Source organism: Natator depressus, chromosome 6 (assembly GCF_965152275.1).
Source record: "Natator depressus isolate rNatDep1 chromosome 6, rNatDep2.hap1, whole genome shotgun sequence".
In the NCBI taxonomy this organism is placed as follows: Eukaryota; Metazoa; Chordata; order Testudines; family Cheloniidae; genus Natator; species Natator depressus.
This window is the reverse complement of record NC_134239.1, coordinates 51612759-51637491: the sequence shown is the minus strand read 5'-3', so window position 1 is coordinate 51637491 and position 24733 is coordinate 51612759. Positions and strand designations below refer to the sequence as shown.

The 24733-nt window shown below is 42.9% G+C and overlaps 1 protein-coding gene across 3 annotated transcripts in view; it reads left to right on the top strand.

Annotated features, from left to right (window-relative positions):
• Positions 1-24733, top strand: part of PAMR1 (peptidase domain containing associated with muscle regeneration 1) — a 75180-nt gene that overhangs the window by 41606 nt on the left and 8841 nt on the right. For 2 of the 3 annotated variants that reach the window (XM_074956991.1, XM_074956990.1), the window contains exons 6-7: positions 432-539; positions 22670-22840. In XM_074956991.1, coding sequence (XP_074813092.1) covers positions 432-539; positions 22670-22840 — 279 coding nt within the window. Of the gene's footprint in view, positions 1-431; positions 540-22639; positions 22841-24733 lie in introns of all 3 variants that reach the window. The other variant, XM_074956989.1, reaches the window with a different exon arrangement.

The window sequence follows — 24733 nt, the reverse complement described above, 5'->3', positions numbered from 1 at the left end:
ATAGGGGTGAAGAGGACACAGGAACATCAATCATTGCATTTGCATCCATGACCCAAGAAGACAGCTATGTTCCTTTAGGGAAATACTGCTCACAAAGCCCAGAATGAAGTATGTAAGAGATAGAAATAATGTGACCCCTCAGGTGAACCCACTGTAACTCGAAAGAAGTGATAGAAAGATGGGGGCCATAATGGAAGAAAAAGGAAAAACAACCACCAATAAAAAGTTGCACATCCCGAGATCTTCCTTCTAGCAAGGAAGGAAGAAGATTGGAGGGCTCCTTGAATCCACTGAGTACTTGATCCTACATATCTAATTAACCTGGGAGGCCTTTAGAAACTACTGTGATGAGTTCTATAGAAAACAGTAGCTAGCTGGTTAGATAAAAACCTTATGAAAGACTGTGAATATTCTTGCCTCTTCTTTTGCAGCTTGTTCTTCATCTCCATGTTATCATGATGGAACATGTATTCTTGATAAAGTTGGTGCCTACAGATGTGCTTGTCTGGCAGGCTATACTGGGAATCACTGTGAAAGCGGTTAGTACAGGCATTGTGTTTGCATGTGATCAAATGCTGCCATGAACTCAGCCAATTGGTAACTGTTTATATATTTTTTTATGTGTAGGTTGATTATAGTAATGGAGGATGTAATGAGCTCCCCAGAGCTCCGTTAAAGGCATAGCACCTGCTTTCTATTAGGATTGCCATTGAAGACTGCAAGGGTTTTATGTTCATCATAAAGAGAGTATTTGGAAAGTATTTTGTATTGGAAAAAACAGTACACAGGAAGACTTATAAAGGAGCATGCTTACTATAAGAGATGTGTAACCAAGCAGCCATTTTGAATCCTCCGGGCAGGAGGATTGTCTACCACCACCTATTTCAGTAGTGCCCCAGGTTTAACAAATGGCAACCTTTTGGGCAGAGATATTCTGCCTGCCCTTAAGGCAACAATAATGTCGAACAATAGCAGTCATCACTGACACAAGGATTAGGTTCAGGGCAGATCAAACAAATGGTAGCTTCTGATCCAGTACAGGTGGATGGTCCCAGTTCTAGCTCTTTATTCATATGGGGGAGCTTTTGTTTCTACCATACCAAGCACGTGGTAAAATAACTGGATTCAGGTGAGATCAAGTCAAATATCCATTCTTGCTGTTTTTATCCTTGATGCCTGAGTAAATTATTCTGCCTAATGAAGAATTTAAGGTTGAGGAGGAAGAACTGTGCAATGTATACTAAGATAATGGCTGTGTCAACTGCATCAGCAATATCTCAAGTCATTGGGCCAGGTGGAATTCCAGGTATTTGATTCATGATTGAACTCTGGGGGTATCTGGCTTATGATTGAAACAGCTTACAATGGTAGTGCTTTGAATGAAAGCCCACTATGCCGTGTTTGCCCATCAAGATTTTCATTTTATGTCTGTGTAAGCCATTATAAACCTGTCCTTACATGATTTCACATCTTTGCTCATGATGTAGATTTCATAAAATTCCTCAGGGCCAAGTTCATCCCCTGGTGTAGCAACTTGAGTGGAGTTGCATCACTGCAATGGCACTAGCCCCTGATGTCCCTGGCTGTAAGTGGAGGTGAAGTACAGTAAGATTTTTACAGTTCCATAACTATTTCATTCATATGACTAGCTTCATCTCATCAAACACCAGAGTCAGAGGCAAGAAAGTGAAACTGACTAAACATAAACATGTGTAAGTGGGGGAATAGTCCCACACTTGTGGGGAAACTTTCCTGGCTTTTGCACTACCCCGGTGAAGTAGGCTAGCGAAAGGATCTGAGTCCTCGCTCCCACTTCCTTTACCCTCCCTGCCCTTGAGGACTCCCCTTCCACTCTTCTGTCTGGCACAGTCCTCATAACCCCAACAAGGCTGGGCCCAGGATTCCTGGGGGGCTCAACCCCCAACCCTGCTGTGGTCACCTAGGACAGGGGCTAGGGTGTCCCCACTCCAGGGTACTCTCTCTGCACTGGGCAATTCTCTGACCCACTGACCATTACATACAAGTTAAAGCAAATGCAAGTTATTTAATCAACAATTAATTTTAAAAAGAATAAGGAAAAATGGGAAAGGTTAAAGGAAACACATCACCCCGCTCTGTGGCAGGGAACATCACAAACAGTGTCTCTGGAATTTCAGGGCAGTTCACAGTCTGTTCCTTGTAAGTCCCAGGCCTTCTTCTCAGGCCCTGGCTGTGCTGTAGGGATGCTGTGGGTTGGACACTTGCTCTGGTGGTGGCCATGCGCTCTCAGGCTCTAAGTGGTAAGACCCTTCTTCCCAGTATCACCCCCGCCCTGTCTGGGTTATGATCCAAGCCTGGCCTGCAGAGCCCCTTGGCTGAGGCGTCTCCCTGTGCTGGGCCTGCTGCCCAGGGTCCCCCTCGGTCTCCCCAGCTGCTCACCGCACCCAGCTCTGGACTGCTCCAGCCCCAGTTCCACCACTCTGCCCCTGCACTGCTGTTGCTGCTCTGCCTCCAGCTCCCTGGGCTGCTTCTTTGGCCCCTCTGGCTCTGGTTGCTGCAGCTCTGCTCCCAGGACGGGTCTGCTCTGCAGGCTGCTCCTGTGACTCTGCTCCCAGCAATGACCTGCTTCCTGGGCTGTTTTTCTGGCCCCTCTGGCTCTGGTTGCTGCAGCTCTCCTCCCAGGGCAAGTCTGCTCTCTCTGGGCTGTGCCTCTGGCTTCAGGGCTGCAGCTCTGCTCCCAGGACAGGGTCTGCTCTCTCTGGGCTGCTATTCTGGTCCCTCTGCATGTGGCACAGCTCTGCTCCCCAGCTTAGCTTGGGCCCCCACTATCTCCTTAGCTCGGCCCCACTCTGTCTGACCCAGGCAATTCCAGCTCACACGGAGGACGGGACCTCCCTGGCCTCCTGACTCCCTGATTAGCCTACCCGCCCTGTCATTCAGGCTGACCTGGAGCATTGGCCTCTCCCCATTGTTCCTGGGGACTGTCAGTCTCAGGGTCCTGATTTCCCATAGACCCTTCCCCTTTTAGTACTGGGAGCTAGCCAACCAAAACACCCCCACTGACTGTTAGTAAGGGGGCAACAGTCCATGGTATAAACTTGTCTAGTTCCACAGGGCAATACACAGAGCAAACAGAATAAATGGTGGAAAAACAGAGATTCAAACATCCATTTTGGTTTTAGCCGTCCAAGTGGTGCTTAGTAATAGAGTTCAGGGAAGAAGTAATTTAAAATACTTTTATAAAATGATTTTTATCTTGAAATGAATCCTTTAATTTAATTCAAGAAGGAACAGTGTCATTGGATGAAATACTGGGGATTTTATGATGTCTGATGCAGCATGTGGTCCTTTTGCTTCTGTGGAGGAACATTTTTACAGCACACACTTCACACCCTTTCTGTCATATACAGAAGGCTTGATATTTTTTCCCATGCATGAATTCCAAACATCTGAATGGGAAAGCATCATGACAAAGTCTCTGTTCAAACTGGCTTCTGAGGAACATTTTTAAAGATCTTTCCTTTATTGTTACCAGAATGTATCCCAAACATTTGCCAAGAAAGTACATGGGGGAAAAAGCAGAAAATCAAGTTTGATTATATTTTTCAGAGCAAAGGGACAAACTGGAAAAATATCCATGGCAGTAATACTTTAAAAATGGAGTCAAGTAGTTTCCTAACAGAGTTGTAGTTCCAAGAATTATATGGAGACTGAATCATGCAAAGTAGCTTTTCACCAACCAGATCTTGCAGATATGGAGCTGAGGGGAAGTGTAGGCCAGCTTTAGTTCTACATAGGATTTTTAAAGTGAAGTCACCTTTGCAGCATTGAATAAGCAGTTCTGGAAACCTTGGGTCTGAGTCCCCTTCCAGTTCTATTGGAGTGAAAGGTCAGTAATCGCACTGAAGTCAATGGATTTACCTTGGTGTAAAATGGGTGTGTGTGAGGGGAAGATTAGTGTCTTTGAATATTAAATTGATGTAACAAAATTTGCAACAGAAGGCAGCCAGAGCACTGAAAAGATTTTAATGGGGAACAGTCAGAGAAACTAGACCTGCATTCTCTCAAGGAATAGAGATGGAGGGAGCATCTCAGTGAGGCACAGCAAAAGCCATTTAAATGGGAGTGAGACACTCAGTAGAAGTTAGAATTGGAAAAGGTATATGGTACTGGGTCATCTAGACTCTCACCATGCCAATGCAGAATTATTCCCTGTCAAGACTAGTTTTAAATGCGCTAATCTATAGGATCATTCCAGACAATAAGGAGAGCTGCTTGAATGGGACAAACTTCACTGAACCATTTTTTCCCTCTAAGCTAACTTCTGTCGCCGTGATGGAATGGCCACTGTGTTCAAGCTGCTTCACTGGGACAATATTCAGCCTAATTATTCTGTCACTTACAATTTGAGATATTAATAAAGTGATTAAAGGCCACAGCTCATGCTCTCTTCTATCTCATACAGTGGCAGCCAGGAAATTGTCTTATCATTTACAATTAGAGGTGTTAATATGGTGGTTTAAAGTCTTCAGCTGAGGGAACTGAATTGAGGACACATGTTAAAACATCTGGTAATGATTCAGTCAAGCAGGTTTAAATGGACAAGGTGGGTGAGGTATTATCTTTTATTGGACTAGCTTCTGTTAGTGAGAGAGACCAGCTTTCGAGCTGACACAGAGCTCTGCTTCAGTTCTATCGAGTATCCTGGAACCAACATGACTACAATAACATTGCATACAAAATGCATGAGACAACTACTAATTGAGACAACTCTGATGATCCTATTAAATGGTATCTATTAGATGAGCTTAAATAACAAAATGCCAGTCAGCGGAGGAGTTTGAGTGAGGGCTTCATTACTTTCCCCCCATAAATACAATAAACACCACTCCCAAACATTGCCTACCTTTAAGAACATGTTATGATAATCAAGTAAATAGAGAAACTTAACATTACATTAACAATACTTTTTGTCTCATTCTGTTTTCACACTGAGTTTATTGCAACTCCACTGACCTCAACAGAGTTAGCTGTGATTTACACTGGTGTAGGTGAGATCAGAATCAAGCTTTTTGTGTGTGTGTGTCTCTCTCTGTCAGTAATCATGCGGTCATAGACATTAGAGACAGCAAAGATCTGATCATCTTGTTCATTTCTCTTGTCAATGCTGCGTTGTTCCCTGCCATAGCTAGAGACAGAACAGTAATAAATCCTTAAGAGATATAAATTGGAGCAATGGTAATAAACTGGGTAGAGATCTGATCCTGTTGCTTCATGAACAGAACTGCCACTCAGGCTCATCATGTTGTTGATGTTTGACAAAATGCTGGCTTGTTCTGCAATTGCAAAAAGAATTGGTGGAGTCTTTTCTAACATCACAAAGTGGAGTTTGTCCTCTGAGGACAAACTGTAGAAAGATGGCAGCGCTACTTGAGAGCAACGAGTGAGGTGCTCCCTCCCCCACTCCTTCCATCCCGGGACTGAGCGTTCTGACTCAGTAGCCCTCCCAGGGCCTGCTGGCCCCACAAGCAAGGGACTCTGACCTCTTTCTTCTCTGAAATTTCCTGTTACCTTTGTTTAAAACAAAACCAAACAAACTTGAGTTCTTGAGCAAATGCAGGGATCTGAGACTGAATGGGGAATTCATTGCTCAGATCCGATTTCCATTTTTCTTCTGTTTCTCAGTCCTGTTTGCCAGGAGCAAGAGATTTGTTTTACATCCCAATGAAGGGCACAGCCAACAGACTCAGCTGTAGCACGCTGTTCCCTCACTACAGCCTCTGGTACTACCAGAGCTGTCCTTAGCACTTTTGAGTGGGCCTGTGAAAAATTGACCCCCATCCACAGTGATCATACAAATTAATACACACAGGCCTGGCTTGAGGATTTGGAGAGGGTTCGTAAAGAAAATCATTGGGATTCCCTCATACTTAACTGACTTGTTGTGTGTAAAAAGGGGAGTAAATTTTGTCCTTCCTACCCCAGCCTCCTGCTGTCGGAGAAGTGGAGCCCAGCTGTCTGTGCTGGGTTTTGTGCGGAGGTTATACGAGTCAGCATTTAATCCTGTGTTTCAAGGGACAAATCTCCAGATAAGGCTAGGATTGAGGGCTTTTTACTGATAGAATATAGATGTCCACATTTGCAAACTGGAATCCTTATGTGATCAACGCAAATCATTGTTGCAACTCAGTACCTCCAAAGGGAGCCACAGCTGTTTTCTCAATTAGCAGGTGCATTATCCTACTGTATGTGCATCATAAGGCCAAGTACATGCCTCATGGTTGTACTTTGGCAGTTCAATGGTAATAAAATGCCTCTGATTCGTGGGAAGCCACTCTAAACCCTGAGGCTCAGCTCTGTGACAGCCAAGGGCAGCACGCAGCAGTGCCACGCTCTTCAGTCACAATTACTTCCCTGCTCCCCGCACCCATTTCTCCAAGTAGGAAATAATTTACTGCAGCTTTTTAATGTGGGTCCAGCTTGCTTCTTCCCTTGAATCAGCTGAACATCGCTCGTCGGTGCATTGGGGAGGTGAAACCAAGACTCCACCCACTGCCCATCCTCTGTCCTTGCTCACCTGTTTTGGGACTCACAAGAATACAAGCCCTGCTCCCTCCCACACAGATAGACTTGGAGGTGTAATAAAGTGAGTGCTAATGGACTTGTCTTCATTGCAGAGTTAACTTGAGTCCCATCCACACACAAAAACACTTCACTTGAATGTGACCATGCTTTTAAATTAGTTTGGCTGGCCTGTCTGGAGGTATAGGCTAAAACTTGAATTAGCACAACTCACGTGCTTTTCATATGCCCTCTCTGTATGTGGACACAGACACAGGACCGACTTTCCGTTGTGTCGGTGGGTGCTCGATCCCCGACTGTGCCTCAGGTCCCACTCCACCCCTTCCCTCAAGGCTACATCCCCACCCCACCCCACCTCTTCCCACTCCACCCCAACTCGCCTCTTCATGCCCCCTTCTGCCCCCTCCCCTAAGCACACCGCATCCTTGCTCCTCCCTCCACAGCCTCCTGCACGCCATGAAAGTGCAGGGGGAAGCACGGGGAGGGGAAAGCGCTTATTGGTGGGGCCTGCTGGCAGGCAGGAGGTACTGGGGGGAGGGAGAGGTGCTAATAGGGGGACTGCTGGTGGGTGCTCAGCACCCACCATTTTTTCCTGGTGGGTGCTCCAGCCCTGGAGCACCCACGGAGTCGGCACCTATGGCCGCAGGCTAGGTCCACAGGAGTGCCAGTAGTCCTCCAGTTCCTTCCTATGTGCCCAGAAAGGACAGACAAGTTTGCCCACAGTTCACTGAGGGGGGGAAACAATTCATAGAGCATCTTAGTTTACTGCATCACAAGAACCAGGGGATGTGCTCCAAAAAATCTTAGTGCCACACACAAGTGAATGCAGGGACAGTGTGGACACAGCAGCTCAAGTGTTATTGCACACTGTGGGGTCTCCCCCATGAGCTAGGCTAACTTGAGAAGGGTAACTCAACTTAGGTCTTCACTGCAATTAAAAGTAAATAACCCATCCAATGTGACTACACAAGCAGGACTTACTGCTCTGTATGTCTCTTCATAGCTACTTAGGAAGGGGTCTCAATGCAATTCTATGGTAATACCGTAGGTCTTAGTGATATGGCTACTATTTTTCAACATTTTGGGAGAAGGCCAGTTATGATGGAATAAGGCCCCTCTCCATCATCTTTCTCTTGCTCCTATTGTACTTATCGAAACTCTTATTAGCTTTTATGCCCCTTGCCAGGTATAACTCATTTTGTGTGCCTTAGCTTTTCTGATTTGGTCCCCCCATGCTTGTATATCTACCATAAAGGACACTGTTTACCTCACTATGCTACTGTTGAGGAGATAGATATGTTTAAGAGGTTGCTTAGAGTTTTAGAGTTGCTTAGACTGCAGAAAACATGCACTTGGAATTACTATCATGGATACCCTGTTTTCCTTGATAGTAATGGATGTAAGGAGAGAAATTTGGTTTTGGGATTGGAGAAACAGCATGGTACAGGTTTCAGAGTAACAGCCGTGTTAGTCTGTATTTGCAAAAAGAAAAGGAGTACTTGTGGCACCTTAGAGACTAACCAATTTATTTGAGCATAAGCTTTCGTGAGCTACATCCGATGAAGTGAGCTGTAGCTCACGAAAGCTTATGCTCAAATAAATTGGTTAGCATGGTACAGAGGACAGAATTACAGTATGAGTCCCAGATCTGCCACTGACTCACTGTATGGCCTGGGACAAGTCATGCAATAGTTTTTCCATCCGTAAGAAGAAGTTGATAACCGTTGGCTGCCTGGTGGCAGTGTTGGGAGGAGTCATCAGCGTATATGCTTGGAGTGCTTTGAAATGATAATGGGCTAAGTATTGTTACTGGGAAACAGGTGATGTTTTGAGCAAGCCTGAAGGAAGCTGCACCATTTTTTAATTTCAGAGTGATAGCCATGTTAGTCTGTATCAGCAAAAACAACGAGGAGTCCTTGTGGCTCCTTAGAGACTAACAAATTTATTTGGGTTAAACTTTTGTGGGCTAGAACGCACTTCGTCAGATGCATGCAGTGGAAAATACAGGAGCAGGTATAAATACATGAAAAGATGTGAATTGCCTTACCAAGTAACCTCACACTTGATAAGACAATTCACATCTTTTCATGTATTTATACCTGCTTCTGTATTTTTCACTCCACGCATCTGATGAAGTGCGTTCTAGCCCACGAAAGCTTATGCCCCAATAAATTTGTTAGTCTCTAAGGTGCCACAAGGACTCCTCGTCATTTTTTAATTGTTTCTCCTGGTCCTGTCACAGATTGTTTTTCAGTTCCCATTTGACACCCAGTTTTGCTCTCGGTGGGATTAGACAACATGGAGGTAAAAATGCCTGAGCCCCATCTATAGCATAGACTCTAGCACTGCTACTACTGGGGACGATTAGAGCTCTCAGTTCTTCTAGTTTTCACTTCATTGGGAAAAGTTGTATTTTTAAACCGATTTTAAGGTACCTTGTGGTAAAACTGTAGCGGGAGCTTGGGGTTTACTTCAACCTGCTAACGCATGTTAAAACCACAACTTTCTTGTCTTCACTAGAATTTTACCTTGTGCTAGTTACCATGCGTTCGCTAAAGCATACGTCTTTGTCCTAGTGAAGACAAGGCCTTTCTGTGAGAGCAGTTCAATCTCTGGCCCAGATTCTGTCCTGCATTTTATAGGAGGCACAGCTCAGGGGGGTGGGTAAAGATAGTTTTCACCAACTTTTCACTTTCTGAAGTCTGGGCTAACACAGTCCCTGTTATAAAGCTAATTTATGGCAACTTTTCACAGAGGCCTTCAGCCCAGAATAGTTGAAGCACAGAACACTCTAGCCACACATACACTCCCATCCCCAACACACCTGGGCCTACAGCTATCATGTCCCTATGCTGGTGGCTGTGAGGAGGTGTCAAGGTTCCCTCCCCACTCTGAACTCTAGGGTACAGATGTGGAGACCTGCATGAAAGACCCCCTAAGCTTATTCTTACCAGGTTAGGTTAAAAACTTCCCCAAGGTACAAACTTTGCCTTGTCCTTGAACAGTATGCTGCCACCACCAAGCGTTTTAAACAAAGAACAGGGAAAGAGTCCACGTGGAGACGTCTTCCCCCAAAATATCCCCTCCAAGCCCTACACCCCCTTTCCTGGGGAAGGCTTGATAAGAATCCTCACCAATTTGTACAGGTGAACACAGACCCAAACCCTTGGATCTTAAGAACAATGAAAAAATCAATCAGGTTCTTAAAAGAAGAATTTTAATTAAAGAAAAGGTAAAAGAATCACCTCTGTAAACTCAGGATGGTAAATACCTTACAGGTTAATCCGATTCAAAGCATAGAGAATCCCTCTAGGAAAAACCTTAAGTTACAAAAAGACACAAAACCAGGAATATACATTCCATCCAGCACAGCTTATTTTACCAGCCACTAAACAAAAGGAAATATAACGCATTTCTAGCTAGATTACTTACTAACTTAACAGGAGTTGTAAGGCTGTATTCCTGATCTGTTCCTGGCAAAAGCAACACAGAGACAGACAAACCCTCTGTTCCTCCCCCTCCAGATTTGAAAGTATCTTGTCCCCTCATTGGTCATTTTGGGTCAGGTGCCAGCGAGGTTATCTTAGCTTCTTAACCCTTTACAGGTGAAAGGGTTTTGCCTCTGGCTGGGAGGGATTTTATAGCACTGTATATAGAAAGGCGGTTACCCTTCCCTTTATATTTATGACAGGAGGATTGGCATAAAGTCATTACAATAGATCTATAATCAGGGGAATATCTAGTTGGGGTGTCCTGGTTGCTTTATGCCACAGGAAGAGTGCAAAGGAGCCAGAATGTAGCCAAGAATTGGGGACTCTACAGCCATTTACTCCCTGCTCTCTCTGGAGACTGCCAGTGTGGCTGCTAATTAATACAATTCCTAGCTCTTCAGGTACAAATGCACAAACTCAAGTTTGTGGTAGTCTGAGAATCACATTGAATACTTCCCTGGCATGCCCAAGTACTAAGAGTTTCCCTCTGCCTTTCTTCAATGGTTCTTCTCAGAGATTTTGCTACTGTGGGATTCAACCATCTATGAAGCTGACTGCCCTATGTGCTCCTTGCTGTTACACACTGTGGGCCCAATTCTTCACTGCCTTGCACCTTATGGAACCACTTACCTCTGTGCTAAGTGGATATAAAACACTACCAAATCAGAATGGTAGCACTGTACACCCACTTCGCAGAGGTGTGAATGATGACATAAGCTACAAGGCAGTGGGGAATCACACTCACTTCTTGTTCTCTTTCTGGCTGCCCCCATGCTCCTCCTTGTTTTATTCACATGCTCAGCAACTGTTTTTTTCAGCCAATCAAAGTATCTTGCTTAGCTAGCACTCTTCAGCAGGATGTTGTCTCTGCATTTTATTTCACTCAGTTCTTTTCCTCCCAATACCTTCACACCATCACTTGGTAGTTTTGATCTCATTTTCTTCAACAGGCAAACAGCACAGAACATCGTAAATCTCTTGTTTCTCTTATGCATTCAAGGGCTGAACAGGCCTTTCTGTAGCCCAAACTAATGCAGGTCTAGATCATTAAGATGTGTTTTTCTATTTGATCATTATTTTTGTTACATTTAAGACACATATACAAATATTTTCTTAAAGCACTTGGTTTTTCCTTGCAGGTCACCCATCCAAGTGCTGACCAGGCCTGTCCCTTCTTAATTTGAGATCTGACAAGTGGAATGGCTTTGGGCAAATTTCATAATTGGATGTAGTGATGACAATATAATCTTTTATACTACCTTTTATACTACTGTGGTTTTCCTTTTCATCTGCATGAAGGTTGTATTCTCTGCGGTATGAGAATATAACATTTACAAAGGGACATATTTTGGAATTTGTTCTATGTATTAATTCTCAATGTGCATCGAGAAGGTGAATGGTGGGGATCATTAGGATTTCAGTTAGCTCAGCATCTTATGAACAAAAAGGTCCAATTGTATAATAAAATAGGCCATCCAAATACCGGAAAGGTTGCAACCAGAGACACAGTTTTCTAAGGACTAAGAACAATGCTGATAAAGATCAAGTGGCTAATTGTAAGCAGCAGCCTCCAAATTGCCTCCAGATGAATAAATCACAATGGGTGACCCAAGCCTATTTTCACATGGATACTCTCTCATTCACAGAAGCAGGGAGATGGAAAACATCAGGGATGTGCTCCAATTGGCTGGAAGGGAATGAAAAGATTTTGGTTTCAGTAGGGATTACATCATCGATTTGTCTAATTATTCCTAGCTGGTGGAACTGTTGCAGAAAAAAAAATTACTTGTGAAGAGGCACAGAGAGCAGGACTGGAAATCCACTGGGTAGAGTACCTGGATTGATGATCAACTGTTATGATTTCCTTTGGGCTTCATATTAGGAATGATAATTCATGACATTTATACAGAGCTTTTTAGCTTCAAAGACATGCTATAGATGCGTAAACTGAGACTGAAAGGGTTAAGCAGCCAATCTAGTTCCCTTCACCTCTCCCCGCCACTTCCGCAGATAATGAGAGTACTGATCACACAGGGTAGAGTTGGACACTGGGAGATTGCCGGGGGTGTGCACTCAATGGATGCTGAACAGTCTCTCTCTATTGGGCCTTTGTCTGCACTGAGATGCTGGGTCTGAGACAGAAGGGAAATGAGGGTAGAGATAGTTGATCCATAACCATTATTGGATGGCATTTCTCCAACACAACCAAAAGCAGAAGCTACGGAAACCTGGTGACCACATGATCATCTGCAGAGGTTCTTTGCAGTCTTGTAGGAAGGGAGTCTTCTGGGGAGTTCCCCTCTGCTTGGCCTTGGAGTGGAGGACAGGATTTGCCACTTAGGGTATGTCTACTCATGCACCTGGGAGCATGCTTCCCAGTGTGGGTGGACAGACACATGCTAGCTAAAGGACCCCCTGGGTATGTACTAATGTTGCTAGCCCAAGCCATCATCCGTTCAGCCCCCCAGCTACACTGTTATTTTTCATATGCTAGCTCAAGCAGAGCTACCACCTATCTGTCTACTCACTTTGGGAAGCACATTTCCAGCTTCAGTGTAGATATACCCTGAATTATTTGGCCGAGGCCTCTCAAAGTGACTGTGCTGGACCTGAGGTTAGAATTCAGGAATCACCAGCTTCTCTTACCATGAATGTAGATACAGTAGATTCCGCTTGATAGCAACCTGGATATTGACAACTTCTGGCTAATAGCAGCATTTAGCTGGGAATCAGTCCTGTCCCATTGACTTTAAGGTTAGTGGGATTTCAATATTGGCAACAGCATGCCACTTATTAACAACATTTTTTGGAAGACGCCCCAGCTTCAGGCAGGTTTGCGGGGCTGCAACTAGGGAAGGAAGCAGTGAGATGTACTGAGCCCCAACGCTTGTAGAGCACAGGGAGAGGTACAGTGCAGCCCCACAGATCCCCAGTGCCCCCGCTCCCCAGTGTCCGGGCTGCAGCACCTCTTCCCACTGCTGCCTTGCCCAGAGGCTGGTTTGCAAGACCGCAGCCAGGGAAGGCATGTCCCAGCACTTCCTTCCCTGTCTGGAGCCTCGCAAACCTGCCTTCTGTTTATTAGCAACTTCCAGATAACAGCACCATTTTGCTGGCAACTGAGGGGTTACTAGTAACTGGAATATACTGTACTATGGTGACAGGCACTGTACAGCTAGAGGATTTTGGCTGGTATTCATGTGGCAATAATAGTTCAGTAGCAGAGTTACCCAGTTCCTGGAGATTGGGTCATACAGCTTATTATAAAAAGTGCCCCAGTTAACATGAATATTTTTCTAAGAATAGATCCTCCCTGCCCTGCAGCTTCTGTACAGAATGACAGGAGGTCTGCTGCAGTATTTATATCTAGACTTGGCAGAATTCAATTTCTATTTTTTTTATATAATTTTGCTGAATAATATCGGTCTATTTTTAAACCTTTTTTATTTTTATCAAATTAAATTTTCACATTTGGGGAACCTTGTGGGGGGGAAGGGCTACAATAATTATTTATTGACAGGAGAACTAGAGATTCAAAAAGTTAAAGCTTTATAACCAATGAAACACAAATTATCAACAGCCTATGTCAAAATATGCAAAGTAAATAGCTTTAAATCAACTGCTAAGAATTTCTCAAGAGTCATTTTTCTTACTTTACCTATCTGTAAATTAGGATAACTATGGATGGAAACATTTTTTGCCTTGGTTTGTGTGCATATGGTGAAATCTTTCATTATTGTATGCAGCGTTGTTGTAGCCATGTAGTGTCCCAGGATATTAGAGTGACAATGTGGGTGAGGTAAATGACTTTTATTGGACCAACTTTTATCGATACAAATCTAATCTTTCCAAGCCAATTTATTTGTCTGTATTTTTTTCTATTTGGAGGAACTTGTTATAGGGAAATCATTTTTAGCCTTGCATTTGCAGCCCCCTTGACACACTGTACAGAAATGCCCTCCTTGCTAATCACCTTCCCATTAGTAGATCGCACAAAGCCCAGTTGCTTAATTTAAAAATAAAACTCTTTCCCCCGCCTCCATTTGAAACCTAAAGCCAACAAAATCCAATAGGTTAAATATTCAAGGGACATGAAAGATGATTCTCAGGGACTCTGTACAGCACCAAACACACAAACATATAGCATATGCACACACACAAGCACCCATTGAAAGGAGGGATAATATCTCCCAAAGCAATTTAGCTTTCAACATGCCCTTGCCTCAAGACACAATACATTGATCAAACACAAAAACTCATGAGTAGCACCAAACAAAGCAATTCTCTTGATCAGTGTGTACTGCAGCCTACAGAAACCCTTTCCCCTTCCCTGCCTCAGCTGCAGAAAGATGATACACCCTCTCTTAAATCCCCTGCGAGATCATGTGACAGGCAGGTAGTCCTCAATCATTTTCTGGCCTTTTTACCCAGTCACACAATGATTGTCACTCAGAAAGGCCACTTAAGTCCTCCCCACCAACAAGAGCCAGGAACTTTCTTACCCCCGAGTGTAGGTTAGGGAGAGAAGGAATAAATGTGGTTGGAATAAATGTTATCAGGACTTTGTTGTTCACATGGAGTTTCAGAACCCAATGAGCAAGAGTAGAGAACAAACTATGAAAAATATAGATGACAATAAATACCATAAGGATCAGGTCTGAAAATGTAGTTAATTATGGGGCTTTGTGAAGTGCATCCCAGTGCTCTAGGATAGCTGCTGAGGAGTTCAATGGAGGCACTGTCGAAGCATGTGCTAATCACTCTGGGGCTCTGGATCATCTGCGCTTGCACAGAGCTATCACCTGGAAGAGCTAGTTTGCAACAGTAGCAGTTGTGACTAGCACATAGATTGAGATGAAGATACATTTATTTTACATTGAATTAAGTTTCTCATTTTTCTGAGAGAGGGAGTGTCCCAAGCTACTCCAGTGTCAGAGGAAGCAGCATGGTCTGGTGGATAAAGGTACTGTATGAAAAAACCTGTTATCTGTTCCTATCTCTGCCACCGACTCACTGGCTGACTTTGGGCAAGTCACTTAATCACTCTGTGTCTCAGTTTCCCCAACAACAAAATGGGGGTGATGATAGCTACGCATTTTTGTAAAGGTCTTGGAGATATATGGATGATTAGAGCTAAATATTATTATTCTAACTAAATCTCTTCAGGCAGTCATTTTAATAATCTTGCCCTCAAAACAAAAATTGGAGCAGAAAAAATAAAAGGTGATCAAATGAGACCCACAGAGGCAAAAATCAAACCTATTTTTATTTAACATGGTTTATTTCAGTGGGGTTGGAGGCATACAGGGCCTCTGTATCTGTAAAGGACATTGAGCTGAAAGAAGTTCATGCAGGTAGAGTTGGATGGGAATTTTCCATTGGAATGATTTTCTGACAGGAATTCACTTTCAGCAAATTTGAAATTTCCCCAGTTTTGTAGGAATTTTTTTATTTTCAGTTGGAAAATGGTTCCCAGATCCATGGCTCCCTTACTCCTCAGTAGCCTGCCTGGAAGGCCACTAGTTAGCCTGGTATCCCAGGCTCCCTGGCTCCTGGAGCAGCCTGCCAAGTGGATTGCCCCAGAACCAGCCCTTTCTAGTTCCCAGGCTCCCTGAGCTGCCTGACTCTCCACCCAGTGGTCTGCCAGAGCTCTGTGCAGTTCAGGAAGCTTCAGGAACATTTCAAAAGGATCAAAATGAAATTTCAGAATTCTCATTTGGTGGGAAATTTTAAAAAACAGCAACCAGTGTTTCATTGCGTTTCAGAATGATTTTTTTTAAATTTCGGACTTTCTTGTGGAATGGGAATTCTGGTTTCCTGTCAGATCCATGTGCACGTCTCTGCTAACTTCGGTAAATGAACTTCACCTGGAACATCATTTGTTAGTGTCATATTGAATGGAGTCTGTAGGCCTCTCTTCAGCTACAGAACAAGTACATCAGAATCAGCAGCAGCTTCTCCTCCATACTGCCCACTGCCAATGCACCTCAGTCTTGACCTAAGGGGCTGCACGTAGCAGGGGTGAGAAGAGAGCTCAGTCTCCACGGCTCATTCAGTTCAATCCTTGGCTTCTCAGCTGAGATTACCAACACACCTTATGCAAAAGCAATACTGCAAGTTAATAGAAAAACCTTCCCTGAAAGCAGTTGAATAGGCACAATGTGTTATACACATTAGAACAAAGGTCAGACTGGAAGCAAATCTCTAACTTGGGACTGTGTGACCAGATCAACTTCTTTAGCAGCAGCATCATTAAAAAGCCTACACAAGCAATTTAAAAACAAACAAACAAAAAACATTTATAGGCCCTACTGTGTCAGATTTTAGGAGGATGAATGGGAAATGCAGGCCTTGCATTAGGACCAGTGATGATAAATCAGGTATCATCTGGGCATGCAATCTATTATTGAAAAGGAGATGCATTATTTAGATATAATGTATTGTGTTTTTAAATATGGGGGACTGGGTGGGAGAGCAGAAAAGTGGCATTTTTTTTGAACAATGAGGCCATGGGACAAGAACAAATGGCACCTCCAGCGGGGAGTTGAAGGACACTGAAGGGAGAAAAAGTGCAGTTGATCCAGTTTCTCCCATTGCAGATTCTGAGCATGAAAACCATTTCTAAATGACAGATGATTCAGAACTGAGGAATGTCTCCCAAAAGCAATTGAAAAAGGAAGGGGAGTCAGCACTGTATTATTTATAATGGAACATCTGACTTTAAGAATATTTGTTCATTTATTCTAGTTTTTCTCTCAATGCAAAAAAAAAAAAATCTGTCCAACAGGGAACAGTTTTAATATATTTCACGAGACAGATATGTTTTTCCTTTTCCAGGATGTGTCAGTAGGAGACAAAGGAGCGTGCTATTAAATTTTATTACACAGTCCATTAATGTGTTACACAAGCAATTGAGACATCTGTTTTGGTTTTTTTTGTTGGAGCATCTCTAACAGTGCAGTCCCAACTGTGTCAGCATTTCTGCTAGAAAGGCGTGAAGACATCCCACCTTGTGCTTTTACCGTTTAAGCTCTCACAAACTATATAAGTCAGGCTGGGTCCATGCTTGCATTAGATACTGCAGTGATGAGGATGTGCAAGTACCTAGGATAGATTGGCTGTGAAATGTCCAAGGAAGACTGGAGGTTGAAAAACAAAGAGAAATTAAAGATGGAAAAGATCTGTTAGATAGTCCAGTCCATTTGCCTACCAGTGCAGGATTGTTCTCTCCAGGGCATTTTCTAGTGCATTGTCTGGCTGAATTTTCAGTTCTCACATGGCGAATTCTACTGCTTCCATTGGGAGTCTACACAGAAGGTTTTCTTGATACTCAGTAAGAATTTTTTTCAGAGTAGCAGCCGTGTTAGTCTGTATTCGCAAAAAGAAAAGAAGTACTAGTGGCACCTGAGAGACTAACCAATTTATTTGAGCATAAGCTTTCGTGAGCTACAGCTCACTTCATCGGATGCATCCGATGAAGTGAGCTGTAGCTCACGAAAGCTTATGCTCAAATAAATTGGTTAGTCTCTCAGGTGCCACTAGTACTTCTTTTCTTTTTAGTAAGAATTTTCTGATTCTTAATTTCATCCTATCACTCCTAGACACACCCCTTTGTGCAGCCCTAAATAATTTCTAGCCATCCTTGATCTTTTCAAACTTCAGATTCTTGTAGGCTATTAGCCATTGCTAAGGTATACATGCTCAGCCCTTAACCTTTCTTCATGGGTAAATTCCACATCATTTATGTCACTTTTCTCTGAACTCCCTCCAGTTTCTCTATATCTTTTGTGACAAAGCTCTGTCCTTGCCTCTGTGGGTCCGCATTTCCTGGCGGATTTCGCTAGCCTCAGAGGCTCACTGTGACCCTGCATGTAACCCTTCTATCTCTATAGACAAGGGTCACAGTCTTCTGAGCCATTTTCATCATAAGCCAGCGAGGGAGGTGAGGAGAAGTTATCCTTCCTTGCACAGTCTCTGTTGTCTCCCAGTCTCAGTGATTAATTAGGGGGCAAAGGTGTGTGTGTGTGGGAGCCCGGGCCCACCCTCTACTCCGGGCTCCAGCCCAGGGACCCTAATAGTGTCAGCTATGGTAGCTGACCTTTTAGAAACATGACATGTACAATTCCCTGGGCTACTTCCCCCACAGCAGCCCTCACTTCCTCAAGCTCCACTTCACCCTTACCTCAGGGCCCCCTTCCTTGTGCCTGATATGGTGTGTACTACTCAGTCTCTCCAACAGCACAACTTCCTCCCACAGCTCCTGACATGCACACCCACCTGACTAACTGGGAGGCTTTTAACTAGTTTCAGCCAGCTCCTGACTGGCTTCAGGTGTCCCAATCAACCTAGCATTCTCCCTGCCTTCTGGAAAGTTCTTAATTGGCCCCAGGTGTCTTAATTGACCTGGAGCAGCTTCCATTTCACTTATCCTGGTACCAGGGATTTGTTTAGCCTGGAGCTAATATATCTATCTCCCACTACTTTTCTATAGCCATCTGGCCTTGCCCTGTCACACTTTCTAGCAGTGAGGTGCCCAGAACAAATGCAGTATCCAAGGCATGGTCACACCAGTGCCATGTGGAGAGGGATTATTTTCAGCTCCAAGACATGCTGCATCTGTGTTTAGACAGCCCTAGATTGCACTGACTTTTGTGGTGACTTTTGTGGTGTGGTTGCATTGAAAACTCATGTTTAATTTGCTGCCCATATTTGCCTCCCAGAACCTCTCTCAGTTATTCCATCTGCTGGGTTGCAGGTGGGTGTTCTCCTCTGTTCTCAGAAGGCAGAGTGTGAAAGTCCTAGACAGCCTAGAGCTATTGCTTCAGATGCTTTCAGAGTTGTCTCAATCTGTCATTCCTTCAATATAAATAAATTGCAGTTGTTTGTGGATATTTTTCTGGTTGAGTCCTTAAAAATCAAGGTTCTGTTGGCTCTGGGTGGGCATAAAAGATCTGATGGTACTTTTCAGAGAGACTCTACTTGTGTCTGGTCAAAGTTTCCTCTACCTCCAACTAGTGTGGCCATCACACTGGTGGTGCATCTACATAGCTTGAAAAAGTGCTGTGGGAGAAAATGTTATCGTCTGAAAAGCTTGGCAGTGACTGCCAGGGTATATGACAGAACGGGGGACATTGCATTAACACCAAGTTGCTCCCTTAGACTTAGAAGTAGGATAAGGGCTATTGATGCCTTTGCTTGACTCAGAGAGAAAGTCTTCCTCCTATAGTTTATCAAGACAGGGTTTTCCTTCTTCTGGTCCACTGTAGCCAACTAATGCTACATCTGATCAGCATGTGAAAGCCGTAATTACTTAAGAATCCCCAAAGGTGTGAAGCTAGAATCACAGGATAATAGGAATCGCTTATTTTAGAGAGAGGACCTGATCCTCAGCAGCTGGCAGGTTCAGGCTGATCGTGCTTCAGAGTGAGAGTTTGACTTAAAACCAGATCTCCGACAGAGGTCAGTCGCTAAAGAGAATTATAAATAGAACCAGGCACAGATGGCTGGACATTTTGCTGGATTGCATGGCACAGGGTTAGGTATAAATGACATCTACTTTCACAAAGTAGTCCATTACTTTTTTTAAAAACTTTTGAGAAATAGCTGCACAGACAACTGGAGGGGTTGGGTGTATTCTGAAAGGAGCTGAGAATGTTGAAAGGCTTTAACAAAATATCTCAGACAAAGAAGACCATCCTAAAATTCAATTGCATGTGTTGTACAATCTGAGGGAGATGAGAAGCAATCAGGTTCATGCACCTGACAGGCAGCCATCCAGATAATGAAAGGAAAGAATTATAGGAAGTACACAAGGTGCTAGGTTTTCTTTCAGGATCATCAGTGGAGATTTCATTGCAAAAAGTGGCCATGAGGTGAAAAGGATAAGGGCCCAATGGAACTGTTTAAAATACAGTAGGGAATAAGGATGAAAAAGAAGAGAAGCTGAAAGGAACAAAACAACAGAGAAACTCAGAAGGGTAAAGGATGCTATCAGGGTAACTTTATTACGACTGCCAGTCCAGATATTCTAGAGAACAATGCAGGACTCAGCTACAATAGTGCAATCTGATGAATGCACCGGGATATAAAATCTGATTATTTTGATGACAACAAAAACTAACATACAAAATGATCGACTAATTCTGCACTTACAGTGGCAAAGTGTAAGCAAAGGACAGAAGTGAGATAAATGTTTGAAAGACTGTTGTGTCAGAAGGGAACAGACACACAGCAGGTAAAAATATAGGTAACAAAAGGAATGTCTTTATTAATAATACTCAGCCATAATATGATGAAAGCACTGTAGAGATATTAGCTAATCCTCACACCATTTCTGTGAGGTAGGTAGTTTTATTATCCTCATCTGGGGGATATAGAAAGCAAAATAACTTACCAAGACCCCACCATGAGTCTGTGGTCAAGCTATGATTAGAACTCAGGACTTCCAAACCTGTGCTCATTTCTTTTGGTCCCAGTGTCTTTATTAACTTATCCCATGCACAAGTGCAATCTAGCTCATAATTTTGATGTTGGGTGTTGTACCAAGATAATGGAATTGAACTGTTAAAGAGAACCTTGAGATGGACAAAGCTAAGAAGGTCACCAGACTGGAAACCAATGTAATGAACAGGACTAGAAACTGAAGATCATCAAGTAGGATATCAAGCAAGAAAGATACCCTGAGTCTGTGATATTCTCCCAGAAAAAGTTATTGTAGCTGGACAAAGATTCTGTCCGAGTGTATCCCAAAGATTGGGAAGCACAATTTAAACTGGTTGAAAAATAGTGTAGAGCTGATATGGGATATTGGTTAGGACTACCAGAGATGCAGAAAGCCTTATATGGGAGAGGAAGACTAATTCTGAGTGTGTTTCACAGATATTTATAGTGCTTCCCCCCCCCTTTTTTTTTAAATGTATGGCAGTTGACAAGTCTGTTATGACTTTATATTTAGAGAGGAAAATTAGGAGCATGATGGAATAAATTAGCATTCCAAGAAAGATATGAAGAGTGACTGAGAATAGAGAGACCACATCTGGGCAGGAAAATTATGTTTAGAAATTTCAAAATACCTAGAAAAAATGCTTAAACAGTATGATGAATACATCCCCCTCTGCTCTCTTTGCTTTACATATGTAAAGCTATCAACTAGGAACCATAATGATATAAAAGATTTTTTGCTCAATTTTTAGGGTTACCATTTGGAGTGTTCTGGATAAGGATATGTCCAAGTCTAAACTCTGAACCCACCAAGTTTGGGAGTGTTTGGATTTGAGGTCTTTTCTAGTTACTAAATGTCCAATGGTTTTCTCTCCCAAGGCTCACGGATAGTGGCACTGAGCCACATTGCCAAATGATTGCTTGAAGTGTGTAATATTTCTCAGAATGGTCAGAATTCTATGGACCCTTGATGCTTGTGAATGGTGTGACATTCAGACCTGGTCTTGCAAACCTTACTCACATAAATAGTCCTTATTTATGTGAGTAGTTGCACAGACTTCAGTGAGTCTACTCGCATGTGTCATGAGTAAGGATTACAGGATTGGACCCTGAGAGAGACTTTGCCATTGGCATCAATAAGAACAGGATTTGGCCATCAGTTAATAAGTAATAATATTCTTTACACTTCTAGTTAATGAAATAGTAACATAGTAAAAGAAAAATTCATAATCCTATGAAAGAAGTGTGAAACAGGAAAGATCTGTCTGGCACCCATCTGCATTGAGACTACCATCGTTATGGGCCACAACTGCTCTTATAAAACAAGATAACAGGTACCACTGAAACAAGTAAAGCCCTAATCCTGCAGGGCTACACCTGCGTGGAGCCCAATTGACTTCAATGGTGCATCTGTTCTCAGCGAATTGTAGATACACAGAAAAAGAGAGACACTGAATCTTCTGTTCTCTATTATGCCCTTGGAGACATTCTTCCTTGGTGTTATTAAGCTACCCAGCCAACCAGTGTACAAAGGGTGCTGTGACCTGCACATTTACTATCTGCAATAATTACATTTATTGGGATTTTTCAGTATATCCCAATATAGAAAATACTGTGGCAATGGTAAATATTGCATTATGGTAAATGACAAGGTCCATTTTTAACAGTTGTTGTTGGGCCCCACAAAACACAGCTGTACATGCTTTTAGATGTGAGTGAGAAATATTAAAGAGTATGTGAAAGCTGAAACAAGAATTTTAAAGAATTTCAAAACTGGGGTTTCCAGGTTCTAAGTTATATCTTGTATTTCTCTGTTGACCAACAGGGTACTTCATTCAAAACTCCTATTGAGATGGAGGGAGCTTCAAATAGGGACAGTTTCAGCAAGTTATGGCCCCAGTCCTGCAAACACTCAGGCATGTGCTTACCTTAGCATACATGATTAATCCCATTGAACTGAATGGTACCACTTATGTGCCGAAAGTTAAGCATATGCATAAGTGTTTGTAGGATCAGGACCTAAGTGAATTTTTGAAAGAACTTGCATGTACCTGGTCTTGTAATTTTGACTCCTGTGCCCATTTTTAAGCTATTTTTTTAATGTTCTACATAAAATATCTTCCTAACACAGTCCTGTTTTTGTAATAAAGTGGATTTTTTTGAAATATCTGAACTGTCAGTGGTGATGTGTAGGACTCCAGGTGCTCCCGCTCATGGTATTGTGGAAGGAGATGACTTTAAATACGGGGCCCAGGTTTACTTCAAGTGCAACGCAGGTTACAACTTAAAAGGCAGCCGTGTTGCCTACTGTCAGCTTGATGGGAGTTGGTCAACACATCATCATGAATGTGGTAAGGTTGCTTTAAGTTTTGATTCTTATCATGCCTAACCCATTGTATTGTCATTAAAACAAGCTATTGGGATTTAAATATTGGAATGTCCAAATCTCACTTGGAATTGGGCACATCCATGACTTAACACAATGTTCTTTCATCTCTGTATTTTTAAGACACCATAGTGGATATTAATTTACTATCTTGGTGCCCAGGCCTGCAATCCTTACTCAAACAAAGCTCCCATTGTTTCATCTATGCCTAAGCAAAGACTGCTGGGCTTGGACCATGATTGCATAATTTCTAGAACCTGAAATACAAAAGAGGACCATGTGTCTTGTGCATTAATTAATAGCTATTTCCAGCACTACTGTGTTTCTTCTGAAGAGGTTTGTTGCACTCTGTGGCAGTGATTAAATGGCTCATTGTGGGGAGAACAGAGTAACATAGCAATAGGACAGTCATGCTAGAAAAAGAAAAATACTTTTGGTTAATGTTGCCTTGATAGTATGAAGGCAAACCTTAGATCTGCCATTGAAGATTCAAATCTTTCCTTTCCACCCCCCTAGCCAAACAGTGTCCTGTATATATTTCTTCTTCCAGAAAGATGCTTCTGTTTCAGTTGTTTCCCACTGGACAGCTTTTGTTCCCAGATTCCAGAATCCTTTGCACTGGTTGGAGTAGGGCTTTCCAAAAGATGCTGAGGCAAACAATGCAAAATATTCTTGGGAATGTTTGGGAACTCCTTTAGAAGAGCTCTTGGAGATCAGGAAGAACAATTAAGGACATCCTTTGGGATGGATAGAAATTCTCCAACTGAAATAAATGTTTTGGAGTTTGGTCTATGAGTAACTTCAGTGTCCCTAACATTATGATGACATTGGCTACACCTCTTTAGTCTATAACTTGGTCTGCCCCTAGCCTTGTCTCTTATTGAAGCTATCTATGTTGTAAGAAGTATGTTCTTCCCAACTGGCTTCTCCTTCTGTTTAATCCATCAGATAAGTCATAGCCCTATACTTAACTTCTGTCACAGTCTGACACCGTAGAAATGATAGTGCTGTCACAAAGTCAGCAATATGCAGGGTCAGATAGGAGAAGAAGGCCCTTTTCAAGTGGAGGCAGTTAGCTTACTTGGTTCAGAGAAGTTCAGGTACTTCTGAAATACAAGGGCTCTACTAACTACTCAGTGCAACCAGGCTGGATGCTACTATGAAAAATAGTTTACAAAAAAGGCTCCTTTGTGTGATTTCTTAACAAGGATACACTGATGTGATGTGGTTTCTGCCTGTCCTACCCTACTTTCCTATAGGAATGACAGACTAGATGGCAGCCTGGTCAGTGCCTGTAGGCAGGTCAAATATTTGTAGGGTAACTATAGACAGGCACATCAGGTATCTTAATTCCCCATCTCCATATCTGTGAGATCACATGGTGATGGGAGTGGTATTGTGAGACATGACCACTAGCAATGTACCAGCCACAAGGTCTTGTGAAGGAATGAAATTAATCTGTGATATGTGATCAGGAGTAAAGCAAGAGGGAGAATGATGGAACTAAACTAAAAGCAGGCATAGAGCTTCCTTCCTCTCCCTCTCCTGGATGTGAGAGAGCTCAGCTCCACCTCTTCCTGCCTCTTCAATATGGTCCTGATTCGGCAAAGCACTTACGCATGTGCCTAACTTTAAGCAGGTGATCAAGTCCATCTCTATTCACTCAGACACTCAGACATATGCTTAACTTTGGTCACATGTTTAAGTCCCATTTAAGTTAATGTAAAAAGAACATACTTAAGCACTGTGTAGAATAGGGATGGATTTAAAATAATATGCTTAAGGCTAGTCACGTGGTTAAGTGCTTTGCCAGGACGTATCTGGAAAATGAAGACTTATGCCCAGTTCAGGAAAACAG